Source organism: Limulus polyphemus, unplaced genomic scaffold, assembly GCF_000517525.1.
Source record: "Limulus polyphemus unplaced genomic scaffold, Limulus_polyphemus-2.1.2 Scaffold1412, whole genome shotgun sequence".
Lineage (NCBI taxonomy): Eukaryota > Metazoa > Arthropoda > Merostomata > Xiphosura > Limulidae > Limulus > Limulus polyphemus.
Genome location: NW_013667022.1, coordinates 180,851 through 193,983, shown reverse-complemented (window position 1 = coordinate 193,983; position 13,133 = coordinate 180,851). Strand labels below are relative to the sequence as shown.

Genomic DNA, 13,133 nt, shown 5'->3' with positions numbered 1-13,133 from the left:
CATTCTTTATATACTATATTCTATATGAATATCAAAATTTTTTTTTAAAGACAAACGTTTATATTTTATATACCATTCTTTATATACTATATTCTATATGAATATCAAAATTTTTTTTTAAAGACAAACGTTTATATTTTATATACCATATCACTAACTGTAGATATTATTTATCATCAACACATGGTGAAATGAAATGTTTAAAATTAAGAAATAGAAAAAATTTTCATACCTTATAATTTTTCGTAGAGTATCTTAAAAGATCTTCTTTTATATTCATAATTTTATGATATTCATAATTTCAGATCTTTTCCTTCTCACATACAATTAATATTTAATGTTTTATTTTCCTTTCATATCATTTAACTTTTATTACTAATCTCAGCACAAGTCAATGGTGCACTTGAAGCATAATTACAGTATCTTCAGGACAGATGTGCAAGCCTTTGGAAAAATTATCTTACCTGAGAGCAAGATTTTAAGCCTTGAGAACTGACACAAAGTATGATGTAGATTTAAAAAAAATGCTTAAACATTTCATTTATGCATTTTAAAACTAAATTATGTATAATTAACTAAGATATAAAACCAAAACCTAAATGCAATTTATCTCTCTAACTATAACATATTCAGGTAAGGAACAACCGTAACTGCTATCATTGATGGAGCAGCCAACAACACTAGAGGCAGTTACATCTACCCTATGACAAAAACTGCACCCCAAATTCAAAATAACCATTGTTGGATTATAGTGGAAAATTAGCTCTTTCTACTAACTATATACATATGTATGTAACTTCTACATGTAAGCTATAAGGCTCAAGCAAATGTATTGAAGGTGGGCATGGTACCCTTCAGAGGTTGACAAAATTAATTACTTCTTATTAATAATGCATTCATCCAGAGAGTCCTAACATTTTCACCATTAAGTATGAAAAAAGATGATGCATCAACACTACCAATTCCCTTAACAATGTTAAACACCTCAATCCAATCCCCCCATAACTCTTCGTTTTTCAAGAGAAAACAATTTCAGAGATCTTAACCTCTCCTCATATTACAACCCCTCCATCCCAGGCACCATTCTAGTAACCCTCCTCTGAACCCTTTCCAATAATTCAATGTCCTTCCTAAGGTAAGGAGCCCAAGACTGAACACAATACTCCAAATGTGGCCTAACTAGTGACCTATGTATGACATTGATTTATTAAAAACAAAATATTCCCATAAACTATTTCAACTTACTTAATTGTTCCTTTGCTCTTAATAATATTTTCAATTTCTCTGCACCACGAAGCATTACTGCTTGTTGGTGATAAATCTCACAATACTTGTGTATCCAGGTTGTTCGGTGATCGCTGTTACCCAAATGTTCAGCCTTCTGGTTCAAAAACACATAAAATTGGAATTATAATGTGATTTGACAGAGACCTACATGTACTCATCTCATTTTAAATATTACTTCTGGTTTTCTTTTAATGACCAAGTATATTTTTCATATTGAAAGTACTGAGAATATAGTTCTGTAAAGAATTAGAATCATTATAATAGTGTAACAGACCTTAAAAAAAGTAAATATCAATATTTGAAATGAGGTCATAATGGAAACTACAATATAAATCCAAATCGGCAGTTCTAGGTGCTGAAAAAAGATAAGAGAGCACAAAACTCTTTGCCAGTTCTTTCTTCAACTTTTGTATTCTTATCACCTGATGATACCATGTAAACACTAGTGAAATGTCATGTGTTATATCAACTTTGTTTTCACAACCTAGTTTTACCAATCAAGTTTGTTTGTGTCAGGTATTTGCACAGAATTACAGAAGGATTATCAGCACAAGCCATTCCTAATTTTGAACTGACAGCACCCACCACCAACTCTTGGGCTACTATAATAAAATAATCAAATAGTGGGTTTAGAATGTCACTTATAATGAACGTATGGCCCCAAAATGCAGAGTTAGTTGATTTTTTTTGCGACAACGGAACACAAACTGCAAGCCCTCAGATCTACAGTATAGGATGTAAACTACTAGGCCTAAATTTTGTCAAAGCATATTAACTTTAATATAATCATAGAAAATATTTCATTTAAGATATGACTTACATTTTTCAAACCTTTAGGTGCCGTCAAGATTAAAAACACTGAGAAACAAGTCTGTAGGAACACATATAGTTGGATGTCCATACTAACTATTGATGCATTGACAGCATAACTTTACTAATAAATCTGCTGACAATATAGCTGTCACAGATGGACTTACAAAATAATTTAAAATGACTCTGAAAGACACGTCTGTTTGCTTCAAAAATAAAATAAAACAGTGCACCAACTTTAGCAAATGAGAACTAAAAACCATATCTTACTTTTTGCCATTGATTGTAGTTTAACCAATTTCATATTATAATACACTTTATAATCTTTCCTCCAATGTTTTCCCTCACAACAAATTACATTTGTAAATCTTAATATGGATATTAATTTGTGTTAAATAACTCTTTTAAATTAACCCATATTTGCTCAGAGAAAAGAGAAACTAATCACTACATTATGGGTAAATCAAATTTAAGTTTTAAGCTGATCTCAGCTTTTCTAGAACTTTTTCAAACAGCATCTTCATATCAAGAGGTTAATACACAACTACAAGTTTAGTATACCTTGTTCAACCATTTTAGGTGTTTTGAAGCTACAGCTATACAGCCCTGCTTACAAGCACTGTCAACAAAACGTAATTTTAGAAGAAATTCCTGTTCTATAATATCAAGAGTTGTTCGAGATAACTCCTCTTGAGACAGCGTTTTCATGGATGAGTCAGCAGCAGAATCTTGGTCTGGAACAGATCCTACAACTTTCTCTCTGAGCTTTTCCATGAACATGATTCTAGGTGATTAACATGTTGAAAAATACTATTATTTTTTTTAAGTCAGATATATTTCTTTGGAAAAACTATCTTTGAACTGACATGAATATGTTGACTGCCTACACAATCCCTCTAAATATATAACTGGAGTATACATGATAACTGAAGGACAACAAATATCAAAATCAAGGGATATGCAAGCACTAATCATACATACTGTATATGGCCTCGGAAAATCACACATTATAATTAAAATGCCACAGTTTTGTAATGTTGAAATAATATTGATAAAAATTAAATGTAGCATATATAATTCAGTTTTTTTAAAAGCATTTATGGTGTTTCTGAATACAAGAAGATATTAAAGTTAAAGCTGATTTTCAAGTGTTCCTGTGATTTTTTATGTACACAGCTCAAACAGAGCTTTTAACAGTCAAAAGCCTTCATGTCTAAAGTTTATCATTCTTGTTTTTAAGCAATATATTTATATTAGCATATCCAAAGATCTGATCACTGAAAAGTTTATGTACACATAAAATATGATCATGCATGATTTATCGTGTATAATCACTCTAATAATTTACTGTATTGTTATATGTCCACAAGGATAAATACTGAAATGTTAGTAACAGAACAAAACACTAAAGTTGAAATATAAAGTGCATCCTGAATACATTGCAATGAAGAAGCAACAGATTGTAACAAATCTCCCTTTTGTTCTGATCTTCAAGTTTGAACTGCTTGAGAAACACCTAACGTGTAATTAATCATCCAACCTGTTTGTCACGATATCGTCCCACACGTGTAACGGATCTGCCACTGATGGTAACCGTAATTCCCATTGTTTCAAGAGAGATTTTGCTGGTCTCTCAGAGTTAAAGTTATCTGCAAAAGAAAAACACAAAACACTTAACAGATAAGGTATGTAAAATCATTCAAGAAATGCATATCACTAATTACGGTCAAAAACACAATAGATGCAGGATATTAACACATCAGCTCTCACTTTACTGCTGCATTGCTAGTACTATAAAGTAGCAGCTTTATTCCCCACTTATCTACCCCCTTAAAACATCAGTCAATGTGCCCCATGAGAAGAAGGTGTTCAAATGCATTAATAATAGTAATTTTGTTCTGTATTTTGAAATTTTAAGTGAAGCGCACTTCTGTAGAGTACATAGGTGTGACTGTAGTACACAGTAATGGAAACTAGGAAAGAATTCTTTGAAACTTAAAACTTGTATATTTGTTTGGAAGATGAAATGGGGGCCAAAAATAACTCAAATGTTTGAAGATAGTACCCCCCTTAAAGATGAAGGTCTCAAAAATTAGCTGCCATATGCTGAATATGCATACATACTTACAAAAATCAGCCCTCAAAATTGATACAGTACTGAAGACATTCATTCTGTATCATCTCAAAACATTCATCAATGCTCAGCCCCATTTTACAATAAAATCTGTAACTACCTCATATATGTCAACTGACCATTAGGACCCTTTACTGTGGGGTGTGCTATGGCTCACTCTAAACATTCTCCAAAGGCAGTTGTAGCACAATAACACGTGCCTCTGATGAGATGCAACAAGTTTACCCATCAGGTTAAGTAATTTTTGAGTTTCTGGTGTTCTAGCCTCAAGTGTTTCTTGAACACTATAAATAACCAGCAATATAAATCATTCCCATATGTCACTATCAGTATTTTATAATGCAAGAAGTATAAGTATATTTTAAAGAAAATGCAACAAAGGAGGAAAAATACTTGACAACTACAAAATGCCATTTCTAAATCTTAAAAAATGTTTATTTTTTTTAATCTGTTATGAAGCAGAACAGTCAGCAGAAAATGATTCTAATGGGGGCCACCAAAACCAGATGTTGTCAGTCCCTCCAGATGTCTAGTGGGGTACAAAAATCTCTCAATACGTGACTTACAAACAGATTTTGTCAGACTGGTTTCGAGTAAAACACATACCATAAAATATGCACCACACATGAAAGAACATAGCAAAAAATAAATAAGAGAAATGAGGGTAGGTGCATGATTTCAAAAGCAGTACACAGTAAAGAAAACATGCTTGTTACTATTGAATGATAAAATTTAAAAGTGCACCAGAAAATAACAAAAATAAAACCCTCACACTAGTTGCTTTCTAAAGAGGCACATCTGTGAAGATGTAGTTTTTTTAACATCTTGAATACATCTCAAAAAACTGTCACATTACAAAATTTACCACGATAAACCGGTGAACTTAGATCATTAATACGCTCAATATGAATACTGTGAAGAAGATGGAAAGATATTATTTAACAACCACTTGTATATTAAATAAAGATGACAATTCTGGACAAGAATCATTCAAAATAAGGTCCAGGCAGAGTTAAATACAGATAACAAATGTCTAGTTATAACAACAGATATAGTTTAATCACTTCACAGAAGTATGGGAACAGAAGTGATTAAAATCCCACTTAATGTCAAAATTTTTATGTACATTCCATTTAATTAGTCAATTATAAATTCAGAATCAGAAATGTGTAAAAAAAAACAAACCTCCAAATATTCTTTCGTTATCATAAGTCCATCCCATTTTATAAGTCCTATTATTAAACAAAAGACCTCACAAGAAATAAATTGAAATCCATGACATACTAACTATATAGGCATGTGGGAGAAAATATTATTTGGTCAAGAATAATTTTAATTTCTTTTATTGGGCGTAAAAACCTTCCTTACTTTTCAAACTTATGTCATTGCAAGAATAACAAAATCAAACAGAAGCTTGTAGTTTCTACAGAGTATTAGACAACATCTAAACACTTCTGTTTCACTAGTTTGTGATAATAAGATTATATGGAACAGACTTTGAAAGCTTCTTCTAGTCCCTAGGAGAAAATCTGGTAAATTATGTCTACTAAACAGTCCATTCAAACAATACCATGGGAAAAGAAACAAGAAAATATAGAGTGAAGAAGTGAAACAAATCTTGGAAGGGGTTGGGTTTTATTGAGAAATAGTTACATAAAATGATTTACCATGCATATATGTTGAATAATAAGTCAAAAAACATTCTCACAAAAAAAGGTTAGTTTAAATACAGTCGGATGCTAAACAACGAGAAAAAGCCTGTTTTTAGAAATAAAAATATGGTTTTAGCTCCAGAAATAATATTAAGACTTTAAAAGTGATGCATTAATTAGATATAAAGGAATAAACATTAAATAGATTGAAGCAATTATAGCAAAATAATTCATGTCAGAAAGAAGTCTTGCTGTAGTAGGATCAAGTATGCACAACTTGTCCCTTTTTATGTGTACCACCTTAAAATTGGAGAAAAAAAAAGTTATATTTAATGTATACAGAGCAAGGAGCCCTCAAAGCAAAGAAGACTAAGCATCACACACACACAAACACTGAACATGAAGATGAAATATCTTAAAACTAAGAACTTACAGTGAGGTTTTGGTGATTGGATATCAACTGTTGTCATGTTTAGTAGTCTATATGATATACAAGTCTAATTAATAATTTGTCAACTTTTTTTCAATAGGATATGAACCGTACATGGAAAAAAAGAAAGAAAAAAAGAAGCTTCTATGTCCAACTAACTAATATCTCTGTCAGAATTTAAATATCTGAGCTTTGCCAATTGTCGAAATAAAAAAAGATTTAGTTATATTTCTTAATAGTATAAATATATACTACGTTGTTGTTGGGCTTAGGATTCTTCTACAGTAGGTGTCTGTGACTTGTTAGCGATAAATTCAATGATGAATAAACAGCATGCACTTCACTTGTTTTCAAAATAATACATATATTCAGAACAAGTTAACGTATGTGCAATAAATTCTTCAATACTATAGATATTATGGACATATCATAAATACTATATATGTAGTTCTCTCCTTCTTGTCAAATATCCACTTAGGCCTATTCAATTACTTTAGAATTTCAGTTGAGAAGCCGAACTATCTTCTATTTTTCTACCACACTAGTATTTTCTGGGTTCACTTAAAATTGTGGCGCGAGTTACCATAATCATTTGGTCTTCTTTTTTGAAGAAGATTCTCTGTTCCTTTTGTCAAAGTGCACTCAGGCTGATTCAATTACTTTAGAACCACGCTTTGATGGAATAAAATTATTTTTCTTATCTTCTTTTCTACTCTTAGTTTCACTCTAACCTATTAAACATTAGACCTGTGTCAATCATTAGGCCTATAACTTCTACGATAGTTAACTTCATACTGACTTTATTCTCTTTTGCTATTATCTGTCTGCTGCTTCCCTCTCATCTCACGCTACTTATATCTTTATTACCTAATCATCTGTCCACCTTCTATATTCTCGATGTTAATATATTGCATGTGATGTTCGATATTTTCAACATCAATGAATTATTAACAAGACTTCCTACAATCATCTGCTTTTAACTCTTATTATAACAGAAATTAAACAATAATAAAACATTCACTTACAAAACTAAATTAATGAATACTATCTGAATAAAACAGTCTTTTATATAATGACAATCACACTGAGTCAACCCAGCAGAGAAACTGGCAAAACATAGATACCCCTCTTGAAAATAAACGGTTAGTTGGTTCAAGTTATAAGTGAAGTGGATAATGCACCAGACTTCCATCACGACTGTTAGTCAACATGTAGGATAAACACTAGTTAGCAATCAGTATCTAGTTGTATAAAAAAAGTTATTGATTATTAATTAGTCTTAGGTGATCATATGAACTACTTACTAACCATTTTTTATTTGCACCAGATATTATCAAATATAATACAAAGAATATTAAAGAATGTGAAAATAAAAAATTAAGCTTTTTAATTATAGTTTATAATTAAGATTAACCACAAAAGAAATATTCATGAAAATAATCTTTACATTTTTAATCACTAAATAGTAACGCAGTTGACCCTTGGCCATAGAGAGAGACAAATATTCTAGTATGTTCATACACTTTGGTGGTCTTACATAAGGTTTGAATCAGAATCTATTTCTAATGCTTAAAATTTTTTGTTGATTTCTAATATCAATTATGTTTGTGGCATATTTTTGCAACAACTATTTTAATAAATGTCATCAGACTAGGGAGTTGATAAAGATTTCCTCATGTTAGGAAGTTGTTTTGCAATTACTTGGTATTGAAAACTTAAATGAGTCAGACAGTTTTCTTTTATCACCCTAATGACAAAAGTTAGAATCGCTCCTTACTTTCTTCAGCCATGAAGTCCAAAAATTGTTTTAACTCCACAAGTTTCTGCAAGGAATGAAGTTTGCTTTCTCTGACACCGGGTGTCATGATGCTTAAAGATGACCAGTCCTAAAAAAAGGTTTAAGACATGAATTGTTTGATTTAATAATTTCAGATTTTCCAAATATTTAAATGGAGAACTAAAACGGTTCTCCCTTTTATAAAATTAATTAAAAAATTATATAATAACTTATCAATTATGCAAACATAATTTTTCTGTTATAAATTTTTTTAATATAAAACCATGACTGGTCAAAACAAGGTGTGCAAATCCTCTAGTTTCTAAATCAAACATTTACAATAACTTTAATATTATAGATTTGTGAGTAAAACAACAAGCAGATAAGTTTAGAACAATGATTTTAGGAGCTACCAATTTTAATAATGATGTAATTTAATCTCTGAATCATTCTTAATCATTTAACCTTTTTTATGATACTGATACATGTAGGTAACTGCATACATTTCTAGACTAAGTTTCCTTTATTTTATGACAACTTGCTTCAGAAAATTAATAATAAAATAATAAATTTAATGATTTCAGGCCAATGAATATGTGAAAAATATTATTATGGATTCCCACAAACACACACACACATATATATATATTATTATTATATGTTATTCTATGTGTTACTTTAATTCTCACAAATTTACACAATTGCACAAGTAATAGATAAGCAAAATAGGGACATCATTATACAAAAGAAATTAATAACTGAAGCTTTTTCTAGCAGTACTTTACATTATGAAGGTTTCACAAACTTATGTGGTGACACACACACACAGAGAAGACGGGGATCTTACAATGGAAGTGTTTCACACACAGAGAGAAAATGGGTCTTACAATGGAAGTGTTTCACACACACACTCACAGAGAAAATGGATCTTACAATGGAAGTGTTTCTCACACACACACAGAAGATGGATCTTACAATGAAAGTGTTTCACACACATATAGAAGACAGGGATCTTACAACTGAAGTGTTTCATACACACACAGAAGACAGGGATCTTACAACAAAAGTGTTTCACATACACAGAAGAGAGGGATCTTACAATGGAAGTGTTTCACACACAGAGAAGACAGGGATCTTACAACAGAAGTGTTTCACACACAGAGAAGATGGGGATCTTACAATGGAAGTGTTTCACATACACACACACAGAGAAAATGGATCTTACAATGGAAGTGTTTCACACACACACACAGAGAAGATGGATCTTACAATGAAAGTGTTTCACACACACACAGAAGACAGGGATCTTAAAACAGAAGTGTTTCACACACACAGAAGACAGGGATCTTACAATGGAAGTGTTTTCCTTGGTCAACAAATGTCTGTTCTTCTCTTTTGGTAATTCATGGGTATACGTAACATACATTCAAACTTGTAACTGTTTGTTACCTCTTCTTAAATATCATCTAAATCAGTGTTTCCCAACCATTTCTTGCCAAAGGCACAGCAACTTTAATAAAAATGTTGTGTGGCCTGCCCCAGCACCTTATGAAAACTCAGCCTAACACACAACAATTCTTATTACCAAGTGAACTACAGTCATTGCCAAAAGAGCAACAACACAGAATACACTTTGGTTCCTTCCACAAAACTATTTATATATAAACAATAATTTTCTTTTATTTATTTTTCACGTGTGACTTTTCCGTAATCTGCAGCACACCTGTTCCTGTCTGACGACACATCAGTTGGAAAACACTGATCTAAACTTTTCTACGGTCAAAGTCAACTCTAATTATTAAAGAGCACAGACTTGGGAACATACTTGAAGAAATTTTTGAAGACAGGAAGTACTATAGAACCGAGCACGATCATAGTCTTCTTGTATAACATACAACAAGGCAAGCTCTTCTGTAAAGTGCTCCTGAAAATGAGATAAGTACTTCAAATCTAACAAATTGTCTGACAAAATCTGTGCCAACTAAAATAAACTGTACAACAAAACCAAGAAATTTAAACAACGACTATTTATCCACAATGACTAACACACTTTTTAACCTGATGGTTTCCTATGACAACCTCTCCAACCAGACATTAATAATTTATCCTATGCACATTCTTCAACACTAACTTACCTATTTAGTACATGATTAAAATCTGTTTTATCAAATGTTTTTGAATAAAACCTTACCAATCAGACGTAAATCATGTTTCCCATGCATGATATTCAAAACACCATTAAAATAAAGCAAAACAGACTGTGCAATGGACGATTTTACAAAACCAAACATAATTACTGTTTCCTACATCAAGTTTTAAATGTACTACACTTTAACAAGAGAATTACCTAAACGCAATATATCCTATATCAAATTGCTAAAAATAATGTGAAAATCATCCCAAAATGTCACACTTGTGAAGGACAACATAATAAGCTAATTAAATTCTACCTTATAGTACATTTCTAAAGATAATGTAAAAGCAAAAACTTGTAAAAGACATCTTTGCAAACTAAGAATAAGTTTAATCTTTAAAGACAATGTTCAAAACCAAGTTAAATACCATATTTTAACAGATGTAGCCTTAAACATTAGACATAAATAATGTATTTTATATCAAGTTTCAAAACATAAATTCAATCTGAGGCGTCTTTCTTGAACTTGAAAATGAAGACGTTATAAACCATTCAAAAATTAAACTGTTGATATATGCACAAATTAAAATAGAATACAGTAACTTTACATTAATATCAGGTTGTTGAACAGTATAAACCTCACATTTTGTATATGATAAAAAATCTTAAAATAATGAAATAATATTTAAACATCAGATTCTTAGTATAAAGAAACATCACTGGGACATCTTTCTAAACCAACTAGTAACACCTCACTGTTGTATAAAATCTTTAATATTACATAGCCATGCTTATGTAACCTCATTGTCTCGAGGCAAATCTTTAACATATCAGTGGGACATCTTTCTAAACCAACTAGTAACACCTCACTGTTGTATAAAATCTTTAATATTACATAGCCATGCTTATGTAACCTCATTGTCTCGAGGAAAATCTTTAACATATCAGTGGGACATCTTTCTAAACCAACTAGTAACACCTCACTGTTGTATAAAATCTTTAATATTACATAGCCATGCTTATGTAACCTCATTGTCTCGAGGAAAATCTTTAACATATCAGTGGGACATCTTTCTAAACCAACTAGTAACACCTCACTGTTGTATAAAATCTTTAATATTACATAGCCATGCTTATGTAACCTCATTGTCTCGAGGAAAATCTTTAACATATCAGTCGTAATTAAATATTATCTTGCAGCTAATGATTATATCACTTCATCTTTTTTTTTATAACTTTATGTTTATAACTAAACCATGATCATATCACTTTATGCATAAAAAAATCTGACATAAATGTAACAAGTTAAGGTTAATAAGCAAAAATTATTACCTCAATGTACTCCTTTTTATCAGGATCTTGCATTGAATTATCAAAAAATGACAAAAGAGATTGATCTTGTCTTTCTTCTAGAAGTTTCTTCAGTTTTGATCGAACCATATAAGGCAGATAATGTTCCTGGTACAGCAGTTGAATAGGTAAAGAGAGGTGAAAAATTTGTACATACTTTTTCTCTTCAAATTAAACTCCTTACAAACGTTCATATAGACTTTAAACTTTATACCATGTACAAGAGTTGAAAAATATTTTTACAGAAAAGATAGCTGAAAATAATTTAAACATTGATTTTGTGAATTTTAGGAACCTTCTATGAATGGGGAAATTATCTGATGTGTTTTTTTTTATGACATTTTGTCTCTGTTCCGTAGATAACCTCAACAAAGAGATTAATATATCATCAAATGAGAACACATGAAATATAACAGTTCTAAGATACCCAAAACATTTCTGTTTAACTACTGTTGTAGTTAACATTTAACTACAACCAGGCAAACTATGATAATAAGTTGGCAAACAATGATTTATAAGCATAATTAAGTGATTTATTTAAGAGGAATATATAGTATCTCCCCCCCCCTCTTAATTTTGCTTATAAATCATTTTTGGCCAACTTATTATTATATTAGCATAATGTGCTTCCTTACTCAAGCAGGCAAACTATGAAAAAAAAAAACTTTCTTTAGTTAGAATTATATTACATCCTAAGCTCCACCAGAACTTCTCACAATGTCATGACACCTCACAAGGCAAGGCTCTTTGAATAAAAAATGGAAAATAGAGCTTTCAACTTGTCCATTTCTACACATGACCAACATGCCTGACATCATACTGAGACAACCTCAACAGGATATCCAGCAAACAGATCAAATACTGGGATGAAGTTTTTATGAAATAAAGATATATGTTTAGTTAAAAGATGTTATCTTCACAGCTCTGTTTTTTTTTCTTCTGGAAAATCACTACTTTCAGGTCATCAGCTTTCTTGTGACCGATCATTGGTCAGTGCGTGCTTCCTTAGATAGTGCATAATAGTTTTTAGAAGAAGATACATACAGTGAATTATACTAAATTCATAGCCAAAGTATTATTCAAAGCTAGTTATCACTGAAAAAAAAATAAAAATAAGTCAAGAATTTCTCAGTATTTGTGATAATATTCAAATACATTTTTGGAATTTTAAGACTATATTAAAAAACAACAACTTTACTTTCACTGAAAAGTCACCTATAAATCCAAAGATATTAAATATCGGATCCCATAACGGTTATCGTGGAATACCCTGAAGTTAAAATGATGTTACATTAACTTTCTTTATTTCTAAATGATTGGGTTCATAATAAAAAAAAACAATGCACAAAGCAACAGAATCTTCATCCAAGCCTTAATAATCATAGGTTTAATATTTTAAAAGTAGTTAAGCTTTGATAACCATATGTTTAATGTTTTAATAGTAGTTAACTTGCCTGCCTAATCAGAAATGAGTTATGGTTTAGCCATCAAAAGGGGGCAATGAACTGGAATCTAATATGCCTAATATATACAAGATAAATAAAAAAATTGGAAATTTA

At 30.8% G+C, this 13,133-nt stretch overlaps 1 protein-coding gene across 1 annotated transcript in view; it reads right to left on the bottom strand.

Moving 5' to 3' along the window:
• Positions 1-13,133, bottom strand: part of LOC106463453 (DNA-dependent protein kinase catalytic subunit-like) — a 169,878-nt gene that overhangs the window by 33,512 nt on the left and 123,233 nt on the right. Inside the window, exons 68-73 of the mRNA XM_022390945.1 lie at positions 11,557-11,682; positions 9,916-10,014; positions 8,091-8,199; positions 3,638-3,746; positions 2,659-2,881; positions 1,246-1,381 (exon numbers count right to left, since the gene is read on the bottom strand). Coding sequence (XP_022246653.1) covers positions 1,246-1,381; positions 2,659-2,881; positions 3,638-3,746; positions 8,091-8,199; positions 9,916-10,014; positions 11,557-11,682 — 802 coding nt within the window. The remainder of the gene's footprint in view (positions 1-1,245; positions 1,382-2,658; positions 2,882-3,637; positions 3,747-8,090; positions 8,200-9,915; positions 10,015-11,556; positions 11,683-13,133) is intronic.